Consider the following 17,603-nt stretch of genomic DNA (forward strand, 5'->3'; position numbering starts at 1 on the left):
AGGAGCATCCAGGCAGAGATGTTAATGTTTGTTGATAGCTCACCAGTCTGATCTATCAACAAACATTAATATAGGAGTGGCAAATTAATTGAACTCACAAGGCCGATGTAAACATATTCGCCAAATATGAATCATCCACATCTATAAATATTTACATATGCCTGGGAAATGTTTGACTATTCAAAATGATATATTGTTGGATCAAGCAATCACATCAAGCTGTCAGGAACAGTGAAGATAGAACTAATGGAGTTACTGAATATGGTTGACTGCTGAAATTCATCAGATTAATATTGGGGGAGAAGAGAGACCACACTGTATGCACTTTTATCTTGTATTCTCATCACAGTTTATCTGCTATAATAATGCCTTTTATCAATTGCTGCCCACAAGACAATTCCAGTATGGAAGGAAATAGGGATCCACATGAAAAAACTAAACAAAATGAACTTTGCACAATCTTTGTTTTTCTAAAAAAAATAATAAAAAAAAATAAAATAAAAATGTGCCACGATTTCTGTGCTGGAACATGTTTTTTGTTTTGTTCTGTCCCTGTGTAGTATTTTCTGTGTCTTGTCACCTGTCTTATTAGCCTTTTCCCTGGTGTGTATAGCTTGTGCGTTTTCCCCACAGATTTTGTTATGTTGTTGTTCCCTTTTCCTGACCCCTGAAATACATGTGGTACATGTCTTTGATGTCTTGCCTCTGACACACTTTTGCTCCATTATCACAAGACTTCAAGGCGCACCAGTAGCATTTCAGAAATGGAGCGTTTAGTCTGCATGGGTTCTTATATTCTGAAAACTGACCAGATTCTCTATCCCGTCCCCATGTCTAACTTCCTGCCCTCCTCATCTGCTCTGCGCTGCTTGACGTGACTTCCATGAAAAAGTAGAAATTCTGAGGGGAGAGTAATTTTGGGAATTTTTCCAAAGTGTACTCTGGTGGGATCAGAAGCATTGTCTTTTGCCTGAGTGGCTGCAATCAGCTCCGGTGGTTAGGTTAACAGAACCACATCCTGTATATTTGAGTGTCCCTTGTTTCGGTCCTGCTAGCACGCTGCTTTTGATTAGTCTCTGTCACTTCTGGATTTTGTTACTGAGACGCATTTCCCTGTATTTTCCAAAAAGTGCCTTCTTTTTTTCTAAATTTTAATCTTCCAGTCCATTTCAGTTTTTGGCTTCACTTAGGCAGCATGCAAACACAGTAGTACAAATTAATATCTTCAAATCAAAACACTGAGCTGAAAGCAAATATTTGTTCCTCCTCACATCAAAAACAAACATCAAAAACTTGACAAGCTTACATCTGATTTTCTCATTTTATACACTGATTCTACTGAAACAGACTTCAAAAAGAACAAAACAAATGCTGACAATTTAGTGTGGCATAAAATATATAATACAAAAACCCAGGGAGTTATCTCTTTCAGTAGTTTTCCCGCTTTGCCTCCTCTAAGAGGACATTACAATTTAGTGCACACAAACTTGTGCAAAGACACCAGCAACAAAAAGACAAAGTCAACGTAGGGCAGGGATTGTTTCACATACTAATATACTCCACATTTCTTTCACTTGATGTTGTTTAGCTGTTTAAACAACAGGCCAGGAGCCTAACCTGGCCGTGTTCCTATCTCTGGCAGCTCCCTGCATGACAAGATTTGTATGTATTAGGTTTTAATGAGTGCAGGTCTCATACAGGGCAGTTCTGAATATCACTGTTAAAATCCTGGACGGTGTATAAAAGAGGATCATTCTAAAATGAGATATCACCGTTTGAAAAATGAGGCTGCTAACCTGACAAAATTATTGCTGGCATTAAAGTAAAACACTATAATGAAGAGGCCTGAAGTAGCAATTTCAGTGACAGCAATACAGATGAAATAATGTTTGTTTTGAAATATTTGGCAATGAACATTATGTTACTTAACTTGTCTGAAAGATGGATAGAAATTGTTTGGAGGCACACACACACACACACACACACAAAAGAAGAGAAGGGACTTACAATAGACATCCAGGCGATAATGCCGAATCCTCTTCTGCCCATTAAGTGCAGGGTGGAATGCCTCACAACTCAGAGCTGCCCCATCGTCTTTCCTTTCTACCGGGATGCGGATGGTGCTGGACACACTGAATGTCTTCCCATTGTCCTGCAGGGATACCACACCTGGAGACAGGCAGGGGAAGCAGGGGGGATTGAAATAATGGAAGTAAATAATACCGGTGAGGTGGCCAAGAAACATTTTAGCAGCCAAAATATGCCTGTTCTTACTTTCTCCCTGCTGAGACATCACACCTATGTTAGGGGACTGTGAGCTGCAGGGAGAAGGCGAGATGGAGGAGAAGAAGGGATTTCGCTTTCTTTTTTTTGATGAGAAACCAAAGGGGATAGAAAAACTGAGCAGAAAGAGAGTAAGAAGTGAGGGATTGATGAATGAGCTTTTTAGAGCATCACCAGGTACCTGTAAAGGGGAGGATGAGTGGTGAGGGAGCAAAGAAGAGATAGAGAGAATAGAAAGCAATTTGCATCTATATTTCATGGCAATTATGAGCAGCAGCACAGTTTGTTTTCCGATAGTAAATCAACTGAATGTTTTGTCTGTGTGCGAGCGAAAGAAAGAGAGAGAGAGATAGAGGAGAGAGAAGGATAAAAGAGAAAATATGCATAACCCAATTGAGATTTTAACTGAGCCAGACATGGAGAGAGAGAAGGACGTCAAAGGAACAGGGTGAGAGAATAAAAGGAAAGGAGAGAGGGACGCACAGAGAGAGAACGAGGGCAGCAAAACAAGCATGATTGATGCGTGTGTGTGTGTCTGTGTGTGTGTGAGAGGGGTGGGGTGGTGGGGGCAGACATGAAAGAGGATGATAACAGCGCGAGGCAGATGCAGAGTGGAAGAAAGATGCAAGAAGAGAGGAGGAGGAGAGACAGACGGAGGGAGGAGGAATAGTGGCAGCAAACTAACGGGACTTGACATGGTCACGTATTGGGAGTTTGTGCTTGTTTAGGCAGAATACAATATACTTATATTGCACTGAATTTTCAATTATTGCTGGCAAGAAAATGAAAGTGAGCTTAATCGAGGCCTGAGAGGATGCCAGCGTGTGCAGATGAGCAAGAATAAGGGTGCGGCGGGAAGATAGCGTCTTAATTAAAGAGTACTTCTGATATCTGTTGGGATCTGCTTCTAACCTTTGGTGTCACAGTTCGTTTAACTCAGGGCCAAAAGAGATGGGTGGAAGAGAAGAGGCGAGAGAAAAGAAGGGAAGAGAAGAGAGGAGAGAGAAGCATTAGGAAACAAGATAAGACAACTGAGGTAAAAGGACAGTCCCTGTCTGTCTCTTGGACTCTTAAAGTGTTGTGTAGCCAACAACTACGCCGAGGAGCCTCACGTCTTTGTCAGCAGTGAAACTTAAAGGAAAAAAGAGACTGCTTTAAAAGAAGGTGAAGAAGTTAAGCATAAGGACATGGAGAAAAAACACAGAATGACGGTGACAGGTGCGTTCTGACAGAGAAAAAGAGAAGAGACTGGATGAAAGAGACACCCGGTGTCAGACAAAAATAGAAGGTAAAAGAGATGACAGCTGACATGAAGTTTAAAAGGGCAAAACGCTGCTCGGTGCATGTCCAATAAGCTGCTGACAACAGATTATCGCGCTTTATTTAATCTGGTCCGTGCAGAGCTATCTGAAGTTACAGATAAATGAATGAATTAATAACAATACAAAACACATCTGACACCAGTTTGTACTTTTGAACAATACCGTCTGCATTTATTAAAAACTGGAGATAAAACCGAATAAAAATAATAACAATGAGCCTCAGTCAGAAATGCTTTGCATGACTTAGTCCCCAAGAGCTGTTTTGTTGTTGCTCAGTCAACTAATAAAGTTTTTGAGCAATTTAAATCAAACACAAATGCTGATTTAACAGAAAATTAATAAAAAAAAATGGGTGGGTGTAAAAACAAACAAAAATGATTTCTCAGGGGTTAAATAGGTTGAAGGGCCATGGAAAGATATTTCCCAGATGTATTATTGAGCAAAGTGCTCCTTTAACTGAGGGAACCCAAAGGAGACAGAGAGTTAGAGACGAAGGATAGATCAGGGTATCTGACTGATGGATGGCTCATAGATTTATCAGCAGCAAAGAAGTAGGGAAAGTCAGAAGATGTTGAATTAAAAACTGTCTTCACGAAGCTGTAAAAGAGATAGCATGGGAAAAGAAGAAAATCAGGAGTGCGCGAGGCTTCTGGCAGTTTAATATAATAGTGTGCTTGTCAGATTACGTGCAAATAAATTCAACTGAAATTAATTTTCATGAGAGATTAGCTTGAGAGAACGGACAAAGTCTATGTATATGTTTTCAGAATGAAAAGATGTTCACTGTAGTGGACACGGAGAGGCAAAAGTGTTACATTATTTAGCTGATGTTGATTTAATGAACACAGATTTACTTCTTCAATTAACTTGAAATAGAAGGAATACTACTGTTCCAGTCTCAAAAGAAGTGCTGTTAATCAGTTGGAACTTTAGTGTTGCCTATAAATATTGCACAAAAAAAGTGGATCAAAATGTAGAAAGTGGTTTGGAGAGAAAAAAACATGGCAGCCCCACAGCCCAGATGCACATTTCCCTGCTCACTTATCATTCACCTATTTTTTTACCTGCTTCTATCAACACATCCATCTGCTAGTCCCCAATCAACCGATCAATCACTCATTCTTTTATTCAGCACTCAATCTGTGATATCACCCAACCATTCTACTTCACCTGCCCTTTATTACCCAATTAACTCCCTCATTTATCTCAAACAATCATTTGAGCATTCATCAGTCCATCTGTCAGCCATGTACCTGCTATCTCCCGTCCTTTACGCATCCATCGCAGGGTGGCGGCCGGCTTGCTGCGTGGTGACACACAGGTGAGTTCCGCCTCGCCGCCCTCCACAGCCTCCTGCTTCACCTCCACTGTGGGTGTCTCTGGGGGAACCAAGACCGAGAGTGTCGCCACCTGGTGGTGCGTGGAATCCGTGTAGAGCTGGCAGAAGTATCCGCCCTCATCGGACACGCTAACGTTGGTCAGTGTGATGCGAACCAGCCGTTGCGTGAAGAGCACCATCTGGAAACGATCGTCCTTCAAGGCTGGAATTGGGCAAAGACAAAGAAGAGAGTAGGAGAGGGAAGAGGGTGGCGCGGAAGTGAAACCGCATGAGTTGGCATTGTTGAGGATACGGAGAAGAGGACCGTGAAAAGGTGGGAAAGAAAGGGAGGGGTGATGAAAATGACATGGAACAAAAATATGGAATTGGTGAGGAACTCAAGAACAAGATGATGGGTGGTGAGTTCAATAGTCAGCAAACAAATATAAAAAAAAAGACAGTTACAATTTATAATGAAATAAGAAACAAAGCTACTTTTGGCTGCTCCCTTAGTCATGTGGGATCACCACAACAGGAAGCACTGCAGGTTTTCTTTGGCAGGTTTTCTTCTTGACACAAAGGGATTTGTGTCTCCTCCCAAGTCAGGCAGAATCAGGCAATCTTACGCTTGTTAAGCAAATGTGCAATCCACTACACTAATATGGAGCCACTGCTAGTTATAATGTAAAGCATTTATTTGAAATCTACCCACTGTGTCATTATTAATTAAACCCAAAAAACGTATGTAGATCTTTTTACATTCACGCAGACACACAAGCTATGACTGCTAAGGATGCCATATTTTACAAATTTTCTGTTTTCATACATTTTACTTGGCAGGCTTTCATCTTGGTAAATCTATCAATTTTACATTTTTAAAAGCATATCAGAAAGCTGACATCTAGTCCCCACAAAAGGTAATTTATTCTGCAGGATGCAAATTCTCCACAAGAGGGAGCTAATCAGTTGGTGACAAGGTAGTCCCAACTGGTCAGTTATTAGGATCCTGTATTCTACTTTGATTGGCTACTTTGTTGTGATCGGGACAGCTGATAAAACCTGAAAAGACATTTGACTTCTGAAAGGTTGCGCAACAGGTAAAAGAGCTCGGTGTAGACTTGGCTAAATCAATAAACGGGTCTGGTGATGGGTAGCTTAAATGGCCACAATCTGGCCACAATCAACCTTCCAAAGCTATTAAATATCTAAATTAAAGAGATTTAGATAATTGGCTGCTTGAAAGGAAACACTAGATCAATGAAAAGCTCCATACTTTCTTCATTCAGTGTGTATAAACAATTTTGCCTAATATCTTGAAAAACACAAAAAACCTCTTCATACACTAAATATGGTAAAATCGTAACTTGAAAAATAAGCAACCAAAGGTGTCAGGGAGATGTGGTGAAGCAAAAAGCACTGTGATTGTCTGTGAAATATACTGGGTAGAGTATAAAAACAAGTTAAATAGAAAACTCACTAAAAGACTACAGACAAACTTGGAGTCGGCTGGACTTTTATTCAGCAAAATGCAGGTTTTTGCAATGAGAACCAGACTGAATGAAATTGCAACATAAACTGCGCTTAAAGCGAAAGAATTCTTTTGACAGGACTTTTGTGCAGTGACAGTGCTTTTGAGGATCTTTGCCTCGTCTGCTTCTGTACACCTCAGGTGGTCAGGCAAGTGTTCAGTCAGACATGGCGAACAACATAACAACCTGCTTATTTGCGTCAGTCTTATCTAACCTTGATGCAAGTTTTGGGGTAACTTTCTGTTATTTTTTGAAGTGAGGGGTCAGCACAGATAAAGGACATTACTTTTGCTCAAGAAATAACCATCAGTTCAGGAACTCTACACGTATCTTCTATGTGGGCAGAGATTCAGAGGTCTTGAGACAGGCTAGGATGAACCTGTACAGCAATGCAAAATAAAAGCAATTAGGACGAGTAGTTGGAGGGCCATTGAGGCAGCCTGTTACTAACCAAGCAAGAACAGGTTGCTGGAACTGCATGTATTTTTATTACAGCTAAGATTAAAATTATAGGTCCAAAGTTACAGGTTGGGGTGGACTTCTGATATGACTCTAGTTGAATCAAATTGGCCAAGTCTGGTTGAAAGTACTTTGCAAATAACAGGATTTGCTTTTTTTTTGTGCATCTTTGAAAATTCAGTGCATTTACATTTTGTTTGCAGTATTTTGAAAGTATCTGTCAAACAGCACAAGAGAACTAAAGGCTGCTTCAATAGAGGTACATGACATTTTGATCATTGGAATCAGTTGCTTCGTGGCCTCATGATAGTTTGCGCTGTAACAGCAAACAGTCAGTTATATCTCACCAACTCTGAAACAAGAGTCTTCCCCCTCTGTTTGCGATGTCACTCCCATGAACAGCTTTGCAGAGGAAAAAAAATGACAAAACATGGGAGAAACTGTGGCTGCGACAGCACCCCTGTTGATTTGCCGCTCGGGAATTGATAGTGCTGTTAAATCCAAAGCTTGGTTTGATATAGAAAAGTTCATAAACAGTTTTGCAAAGTCAGTCTCGGTGGAGCAGCTCCAGGCTGCACATTGATACAACATAACAGATGTCTTGGTTCACTCATTTCCAGTTTAGAGGGAGAGTGTCGTTCATTTCCCCAAGCAATGATTGGACTTTGGTTAACTAGAATGCATTCATTCGCTCTCTTTGTAAGTGCATGCTTTTTCCTCTCTAAGCCCATGCTTAATTAGCATCTGGCATTTTTATTGTTTGTCTTATTAGATTTTAATCATTATTGTTTTTACTTTCTCTGAAGAACTGAAACACGCCATTTATTTCATTTTTGGAAAGATATTAAATTCAGAGGCACAAACTTTTGAGTCAGAGATACGTGCTGAATACTACAGTTGTGTATAACATACTGTGTAGGTCAAACAATAGAAAATAACAAAAGGCATCAAAGGCAACAATTTTAAAGCCAATCCCGAATCTCAGACCAATAAGCTACAATTACTAACCATATAATCCAAAAAGGAGAAAAATAAGAAAGGACAGTGACATGAGGGATGAGGAGTAATGAAGATGTAACAACTTTTCCTTTGTTAGCAAAGAAAGAGTACAATCAACAGGGAGAAAAATGCTGATAATGACAAATAACACCAATAACAGTCTGTGGTTGACAGTAGTTTCATGTCCATAGATTCTCATAAATACCTTTGAGACTCACTTTGTATTGACTTGGCTGTGAAACCTCCCTCATGCTCCATCTCTATTTTATTCTGTCCCTCTCTTCTTTCCTTTGTGTTGGATTTGGCCTGGCCATCTCGCAGGACAATTTACAACACAGAACAGACACTACGGTATAGATATTAGCTTTGCGGGAGTGTGTGCATGCTTGTGTGTGTGTGAGCGAGAGTGAGCAAATAGGGATGTAGAAAAACGAGAAAAATAGACTACATAATGCAGCAGGCAGGGAAAAATAATATAAAGACAGAAATCCACAGGAGACTAAGAGAGCAGCCTGGGGCAATGGAGTTAGTCCACTTTTCTTGGAGGTACACCACACTAATCTGTCCACCCCACCCCTAAAATTTCCCCTCCATCGGATGGCAATGAGAGCATTGTTAGAGAGCCATTCCCTGCAGACAGGTAAATCTTTTTCCCCCTCTCTGCACTAAATGGCAACTAAATGTCAGACTTCTGTTCAAGTCCAAGTTCACCATGATTGTCCTATCTCATTTGCATGCTGAGGAGAGTTGGCAATAAGATGAGAAAGAGAGATATGGACAACTACGGAGAAAGGGTCCATTTAGTTAGTTCTACTGCTCTATTATAGCTCTCTGTCCCCACAATCTCATAAAAAACACCCCTGACTACTTGCTCACTAGCAAAACGGGCAGTCTAATTCACTGCACTTAGTGCAGCAGCTCTGTTTGGGCAGCTAGTGTGGAATACATCAGCAGAGAAAGGTCTTAGTTTCTTAGCCTGTAATCTGGGTGGCAGATGGGGAATAGAGTGGAAGTGATGGAAGAAATGGTGGAGGTGGCGAGAGCCAGAATGAGGTGCAATTTACACTCCCAGAAAGTGTCCACAATGAGGCTTTTTTTGTTCTTACAGGAGCCAAATTAGTTATGGGAAGCCATCAATGCTTTATAGCTTTGCTAGACTTTGGAGCACTTCCTAATGCGGTGTCTTTCTTCAGCAACTGATCCTCCCTTTCCTTATTCTCTCTGTGGCTGTGTTTTTCTTAACCCTCAGCACCTTTTCTCATTTCCCTCACTCTTTTCTTTCTTTCTCATTTTCTCTTTCATTTGAGCCTTCAAACCGCTTCTTCTTCCTCGTTTTGATTAGGCCTCATCATGCTTTCCAAAGGGTGCAAGTCCAAGCCTCGTGGGAGAGCAGACGGAGCGACTCTGTTTAAATACTTAATGGAACTTACCGGCAGCGTGCTGATCTGATAGAATTGGGGGGAGAAGGTTTCCCAAAGCAGCAACCTCAACTACCCAATTACGTCCGCTCCGTGATCGAGGTGACTAACAAGTGAAGGCTAAGTGTATGGAACAAAAGCACTGGAGTGCTGCACCTGTGAACAGTGAAACTACGCCTGCAACTGATTTTTGTTTTTACTGATTTTTCTCTCATCTTTGCATTCTGTTCAGAAAACTTTCATTGACTGCTATTTTGCAGACTGTTCCTGTGGGGAGTGTGGGAGTGTTGATTGTCGGATCAATGTAATTACAAGAACTGCAGGTTTTAATGATTAGAAAGTTGAAAATGTGTTCAAGTGCAAATTTTCACATATATAAATATCACACTAGATGACTGCAATTACAACTTTGAGGTATAAGAGTCTCCTTTTTACTGTGGTCAAAAGCAAAGGGTTTTAAAAAGTCTGAGCATTGCACCTTGTACCACCTCACCAAGAAAATCAGCTCTTGATCTATTGGCCGTTCATTATTTTGACATTAAGCTCCTTTTAGCATTTTACAATTTCTACCTACTTACTGCACACTGAAAAACAAACTATTAAACCTTTAAAGCTGCGTGAAACTGCCAGTGGCATTAAAATAACTATTAGGACCTTAGACTGTCTAATGCACAAACACAATGTTTTGTAAAAGTCAAATTTTAAGATGCTCAGATAAGAATTCAGAATTATTGACTTAGCAAGAGTTGCAGATTGGAATTAAAATGCTAATGTGTACGATACTCAGGCGCTCAGAAACAGTCATCAAGAGCAGCTTGAATGAAGTTAGCTCAGCAAACAGATTATCTGTCTTATCACCTGTCACGCAATTACAGCAGCGAAAAAATCCTTTTCCAAATAACAAGTAATCAAAACATATTTCTTGGAGTAGCTAGGCACTATAGAGACGAGTGTTCTGCCACTTGAAGGAAAGAATTGGATCTTGGTATGTAGATCTTCAATAAAGTAGACACTGTTGAGAAGTTTTCACAATAGAAAGCTCCTTGGATGAAAGATGAGCAAGTGATTTTGCTGGGGGATTTGGGGTTTTCTAGTTGGCTGCTCTTCCAAACAGATAGAGATGATTTTTACGCTTGTTGCAGACTGTGCTTTTGATGTGATTTTGGCGGGGGCGGCGGTGGTGGCAGTGTGGAGACTCCTGTGCATAATAATATCATGTATGCTCAAAACCAAGCAACTGTGAACACAATTGTGCTGGCCCTTCGTTACAGAGAGATTGCAGCAGCTAGCTGATTAGCTGGTTAATAGGATTTTGTTTTCAAAGTTTGTTTGGTTTTAATATTAAATCCAGCTCACTAAATAAGGGAGTTAAACAGATATTTTCCTCTTTACTGATCAGTGTCTATGTTTTTTGTGCTTGTTTTTTTTCTCCTTGAGAACTTGTTCGCGTTTGACTTGAAGGAAAGGGGCTCAGCTCGGAGGAGACCAGGCTACTGGTGTCTTATATGCCTGAACTAAACACATACACCATCCTCCCCTTTACTGTGAACATTTACAAGCCACAGTATGAAACTGTAGCCTTAAGCCCAAACTAATGTCTTATCACATAGATTATGTAGTGCATAAATAACACATTTTTTGGTTCAATTAAGCTGCTACACACAAAATTCAAAGCAATGTTTAATATCCTTGATCGCTGTTCTTTTGCTCAGAGGTTTCCTAGCAGCATTTCTGCTGCAAATCTGGCTAAGGTAGCAACTTCTGCCCTTAATTAGTAAGAAAAAAAAACAGGTAGAGTTTGCCTGCCCCGAGGCCCTCAGTGAATTCTGCTTTCATTAAAATATTGGTTACAATGATAATTTGCCATAAAGCTGTATTTAAAAAAACATGTGATTGTCAAGGCCATGCTCTAATGAGGACTTTAATAAGTTCTGATCTCATCACTGGGGTTAACAGCAGATTATGCAGAAAGCTTCGAACTGTGCTTTTAAAACAGATAAGTAGTCACACTGTTAGGGCACACAGTAAACCCATCTCCTAATTTCACGTGGTGGTTAGCTGACTTTCTAATGTGAAATCACTTCAAAGGGAAAATGAGGACATTTGCGAGAAGAAAAATGTAAAATGAAAGTGTTGGTGAGTCACTGCTAATGTGTCTAAAAGGCTCGCTTTAAATGTCACCAAAGGCAAATACATAGACAAGGATAAATTAGGTTTGTCTGCAGAGACCAGCGTGCACGCAGATACACACCTCGCGTGCCGTTGAAGAAGAGAGTCTGGCGGCGGGGATTCTGGATGACCACGATTGATCCATCGTAGTTCTGCAGGCGGCAGGAGATCTGAGCCGTACCCCCCTCCAAGACTGTTACATTCTCTGCTTGCACTGCCTGACAATGGGCTGAGGGAGAGAAAGAGAGACGTAAACATAGTGATACAGAGGTTGGACAATCCAGAAGAAAGAAGGGGAAAAGAAAAGAAAACAGATTGAGGGAATAGAGAGTTGTTCAATTCTCTTGAGGTTGAATCTTTTAAAATATAGTACTTAAAGGATGATTCATTTGCTTGCTATTCATCACACAGACACAATAATGAAATAAATGTTGAAGAGGAGGGAAAAAAGAGAAAGAGATAAAGTGATAAAGCGATTGAGAGCAAAAGAGAAGCCACCGAAGGACTCAACAGGTAAAAGAAGGTTCTCGAGCACTGCATTCATACGATAATAAGATGGATGATTATAATTACTGCTATTCGTTTCTTTACATGCACAAACACACATACAACATCCACATTGCTTTGGGCTAGTCTAACAGAATGCATCAACAAACACATTTGAACAGATAACGCTTACATCTTTAAGTGGCTGTTTGTCTCTTGGGCTTTAGATACATGCTTGAATGGCCATGCATAAGCACAAACCTGGTGGCATACAGCCAAACACATGTGCACACAACTTAAATTCATTCAAACAGATGACCACACTGCTGCCCTGTCACTACTTGTGTGTATATGAACAGTTTAAGTTGCAGCAGCATTATTGTACAAGTCTGTAATTGGCCAAAGTGCCGAGCTATGAAACCAGGATGGGAGCTTTAATTGGACTTCACACATTCTTAATGCCATTTCTCTACCAGGTGCATTCTAAACCCACTGATTACACTCCATTATCCAAATGAAATGGTTCTCATAGGGACACTTTCATGTACACGTGGTTGGAAAAGTACGCAATAACAAATGAGCACAGACACACAAGCACGTGTGCACGGAAAGTGACTTTCACAGTCCCAAAAACTGTCTTACATAGTCTTTCAAACAAACTTGTCTGGCTCCTCCAACTCAATATTTTTAGACAAGGGGGCTGAGAAATAGCAGGGAGCCTCTTTGATGTTGCTGACAGCTCAAGAGTCAGTAATGAGGAGGTTGATTATGCTCTGATTGTTGCACCCTCCATGTTTGTGGGTCAGGCTGTTGACACGACTCGGCTGAGTCACACCTCCCGCTGAGCACAATGGACACTGAGAGCCGTCGTTTGAATTCAAATGATTTGCGGAGCAATTAGTCATATGGTTCCAGCCAGGAGTGGAATGTGATTGCCTTGAAGAGAGTACCAGCTTGCTGGGCCTCCAAAACTAGTATTTACCAATTTGCATCTCCATTTGCATTCCCTCTCTCCCTGGCAATGTGTTGGCTGCGGGGAGGATTTAGAGGAAGAACGACACCAATATTGAAACACAGTGATGAAGCAGGCAATGAGAAGAACTGATAAAGACGGCAATGTTATATATATTTCACCGCTGTGTCTAGCAGTGTCTCTGAGCGTTGTAAAACACCTTCAGAAAGCAAGAAATGTTGTGAGACAAACAGACGGCAGCTGCTGTAGTAGGAGTTGCTGACTTGACTGCTTTGGGCCAAAATAAATGTCTATATCTGCAACAGAGTGTGTGTCCTGAGCACGTTTTGCATGCATGTCTGTGTGTGCACTGGCTGTGCATATGCAGGTGTTAACATATTGCAATTAAGCTACTTTGACATCATCTGATCCCTGGAACTTCATCCAAATCTAATCCCCCTTTGATTATAATCTTTTTTAATGAAATACTCAAAGCCTACACATTCATCACGTCAGGGGAAACACAGAGACACAATGGATATTGAACTGAAGTCAGAAAGAAACCAAGGGGGAATAAAGACAAAGGAGACTCTAATACTTTATGGAATGGAGAAAAAAATCTTGACAATTACCACTAATTGTAGTCATTATTGCTCTCATTCTCTGCATCAATATTGTGATTCATATCGGGGGCCATCAGGGCCTGCCACTGCCATCCCAATTATTTTTCTAATGGCTGTTATTACTCATCACCATAGAAACTGGGCTTGGCCACCATTGTCTTAAACAGATGTAATTGCAAAAGCGCTGCTGCGCATCCTGACAAAAACAGTGCCGGGTCTGCGCGTGACTAGTGACCCATCGGAACCAACAGAAAGCGTGCCCTTAAGAGCAAGACAGAAAGTGGTCAAAAGTTTGCTTCTGGGCTGAGGCCAGAGAAACTAATTAGCTGTCCATTTGTACACCCACTTCTCCTGACAGCTGTCACCTCTTCAAAGAAAATTAGCTGTGGTGGGATGGCGGTAAAGCACAAAGAAAAGCGGGAAAGAAAAATAAAAATTAAAACTCATTAGTGGCTTATGCATCAGTGATGACTGACATCCGCAGTTGCTTTCTGAGAGATGCCACCCAGAAACACCTGCTGCATGCTGGTGTATGATCAATCTCAGCAAAGAGAACGAAAGAGCAGAGGGATATAGAGATGGCGGGGAATGAGGGCTCTAACCAGGAAATGATAGCAGGGAGTTAGGAAGTGATGGTTCGGGTATAATAATGCAGCTGGTGGGGGCTGGACGAAATATGCGAGAGATGACGCATATTCTTCAACTCCCGCTCGTAACGCAGCTGGGTACAGCACTTTAGTTTGACTGTAGGTTTTATAGGCTGCCATTCACATCAAGGCCATGAGCCTGTGCCTCTGATCACCAGCATGGTACAATCCACAGAGGGAATGAGAAGGAGGGGGAGGGAATCAACCTCTGTGACAGAGGTATTAATCTCGGCCCCATTAAAATCTGTGCCCATAATAAAATACTCCACAAGCGTCGACTCGTATTAAGAGAGAATGGCGAGTGCAATCGATATCATGGTAGTGCACTGACGGTTATGGCAGTGGATAAATAAAACTGGATGGGGAGCAAAAACAATCACTTCTCTCTCCAACCAAGCGGGGGCAGTATTTTATAGCAGTGAAATTCCTATCATTTCCCATGCCACTGCCCCCGCTGTCACAGCCCTGGAAAAGAAAATAGAAGCCCTTATTTACTATGGCAGGAGACATCCAAGAAGGGCCATCATTTCAAAATACATAAACAAATAAATAAATAATAGGCAGGCAAATTCATAAGACAAGGGACCCGTCCTAATGGTCCCACAATAGGGTGAGTTATTAGCCAAGGGAGCCGGTGGGTAGTGGGACAGAGTGAGGGGATGAAAGGAGGTGTAGAGAGCTAAAAGAAGGGGATTTGGGAGGCAGCCAGGTGGACTGCTGGCTCACCCTTGGTCACGGTAAATTCTAGAAACTGTCTCACTGGTGCAGGGTTAGCAGGCTGAATTACGGCCTTGCTGCGTCTCTCTCACTTGGTATCACTCTCCCCTTAACTCACTCTCTCCATGTCTTTGAAGGTGGAGAAAGGTGAAGATTGAACAGAAAGACAAGCCACATAAGAGATGAACTGTCTCCATTTGCCCCAAACAAGCCCTCATGTATCCTTGAAGAAGTGCAGTCACTGTCTCCCTATTCATTATCTGTCATTATCTTTCAACTGGACGAGGGCCAAGAGCTTGTGTTTTCTTTGCATGCTGGTCACGGATTTACAAGGGAACTGGTGCTGTAGACTACAATGCATAACCCCTGATGTTGTTACTGCTTTAATTAAAACAATAACAGCAGCTCATAGTTTCCACTCATAAGGGCTCGTCCTTTGGCAACTTCTCCATCACTTCCCATCTGGATGTACATATTTTTATCTTGCGTTATCCCGTGAGTCTGCGAGGCAAGTCGGTTTCTACGGTATGTATGCAAATGAAGTGTGCAGTGTTTATATGCGTGAGTGTATATTTATGAGCATGTGTGTACGAACACTTGCTCTAGGTTAATCACAGAGTTTTGCAGCGTTCCGACTCTATGAAAAAGCTGACTTTGACGTTCTTCCACTCCAAACCTCCCACTGCAGACCCGCAACTCTCTCCCGTTCCCTCTCCCCTCTTTCTCTTCCCTGTCTAAAATTATCGCTTTATCTCACAGGGAGGCAGAACTCTGCCAATCAAATCCAGTTCCAAGAAAAAAAATTCTCCCTGTACATAAATAATACATAATCCTTTACAAATCTCGCTGTCGTCTCTCTCATTACCTTTGTTCAGTCCCTTTCTGAAGTCCTCTTTTCCCCTCCTAAGCTCACACTTTCTTCTCAGTTTTTGAGTGTACTACCCTGTCCCCGATTTTTTACTTCATCCACAGCTCATAATTCTCTCCTCCCGCTGTCTTCTTGTCTAATCTCATTCTCACATCTCCCTCTTTCCTCTTTTTATTTAAACCCAGAGTCTCTCCATCCATCTCCTCCCCACCTTTTGCCTTATCTAATCCCTGATTCTTCGTCATTCAGCGTTCCTTCTCCTTTCGGCCCATCTTCTTTCTCCTTCTCATCTCCCTTATCTTTTATTGCATCGTTCATCATGCATCTTCTTCATTAATGCTGTCCTAAAGGTCCCCTTTCCGCTTCTCTCCTGGGCCTCAGGAGAATTTTTGCAACTTTTTTCTCTTTAAATCTTCCCTGTTATCTCTGGTCTCTAAACTCTTTCTCCCTCTCTCTTTTTCTTTCTTCATGTAGTTTTTTTCCTGGCTTTGCAATAGTTTCATTCTGAACTCCAATATGCTTTCATTCCCCTTGCAATCTCTCTCATTCTTTCTCTTTTTGTGACTCAGTGGGAATCTTTTCCTGCCTCTCTGCTGGTTCCATCTCCACACTCTCCTTCCCTAAATGTGATTTGTTCTGCAGCTCAAGTCTGCAGCATAATCATGCTGTTTTTATAGTGTGCGGGGAGAGGGGAAGAGAAGGAGCAAGGGGAAGACAGAAAAAAGTGAGAGGAATGAATGGGACAAGAGGGCAAAACAAAAATAAGTGGAGCAAGAGACCGAATGTTTCAGTTTCCCCTCTTTCATCTTCTCTACTTTCTCTTCTCTTAATTACTTGTCATATAGCTCAGCCCTGTCCCTCTATCCTACCCTCTTTTTTCTCTGTGTTTTTCTTAATCTCTCTCTCTTTCTCTCTCTCCAGCAGAAACTTTAGACCTCATTTCATCCATCAACCAATGTTGTGCTATTAGAACTGCACTGCTAATCAGCAAATCAGCATAAAATTGTCTCTTTTCACTCTTGACCTCTCATTAGAAACATTTACTTTCATTTATTTACATATTTCAAATCCCGTTTTTAGCATTCTGATTTTGCTCCCTAGTCACACTGCCTCCATCCTCCATTGCACTGAAATCTTATTATTTTACTGCTCTCATCCCCCTTTTTTTCCTCACACCTCCTCTCCTCCTTTCAACACATTTCTCATTTTGACCTTTGCATCTTTAGGTCTCTCTAGCCCTTTAGCGTATTTCAATCACCTCATCCCTGCCTTGTCCCATACCTTCTTCATTCCTCCCCCACTGAATTGTATCTGTCTGAGCCCTCTCTGCTCCCCTTGTCCACCCATCCCATTACTCTTTTTGCTCCCTTATTCACCTCCTCTTATGCTTCACAAATTACCATCTCTTTCTCTCTTTTCTTTCCCCTCCTTTTCCCCACATTTTCTGACAGCCAAAGCTGGTTAGCTCCATCTACTCTGCAGCGTTTTACGGCCTGAGTCTGTCACAGTCCCAACAACCCTGCAACAATGGCCACCACACATACCCCAACAGCAGCTTAAAGGAAATTTACAAGGCTGTTACAACCACGGCAACTACACTGGAGATTCAACACAGCCAAAAGCACTGGTTTTAACACCCCTTCAAAATTTTCCTTTGGTGTGTGTATATTGGGAATATCATATGTGTGAAACTCATGGATGTGTATGTGTGGGAAATAGAATGCACTGATATGTGCATGTATTTAAAATCATGTGTGCGTACTCCTTTGAAATGGCGCATGCGAGAGAGTGTATGTGAATGCTCATTGAAGGC

General features: G+C 41.5%; 1 protein-coding gene across 7 annotated transcripts in view; it reads right to left on the minus strand.

Moving 5' to 3' along the window:
- The window catches only part of cadm4 (cell adhesion molecule 4), a 165,950-nt gene that overhangs the window by 23,267 nt on the left and 125,080 nt on the right, over positions 1 to 17,603 (minus strand). For all 7 annotated transcript variants that reach the window (XM_026185324.2, XM_080308453.1, XM_080308455.1 and 4 more), the window contains exons 2-4: positions 11,580 to 11,726; positions 4,859 to 5,146; positions 2,008 to 2,169 (exon numbers count right to left, since the gene is read on the minus strand). In XM_026185324.2, the coding sequence (XP_026041109.1) occupies positions 2,008 to 2,169; positions 4,859 to 5,146; positions 11,580 to 11,726 (597 nt within the window). The remainder of the gene's footprint in view (positions 1 to 2,007; positions 2,170 to 4,858; positions 5,147 to 11,579; positions 11,727 to 17,603) is intronic.

The sequence above is a fragment of the Astatotilapia calliptera genome, chromosome 11 (assembly GCF_964374335.1).
Source record: "Astatotilapia calliptera chromosome 11, fAstCal68.1, whole genome shotgun sequence".
NCBI classification, from domain to species: domain Eukaryota; kingdom Metazoa; phylum Chordata; class Actinopteri; order Cichliformes; family Cichlidae; genus Astatotilapia; species Astatotilapia calliptera.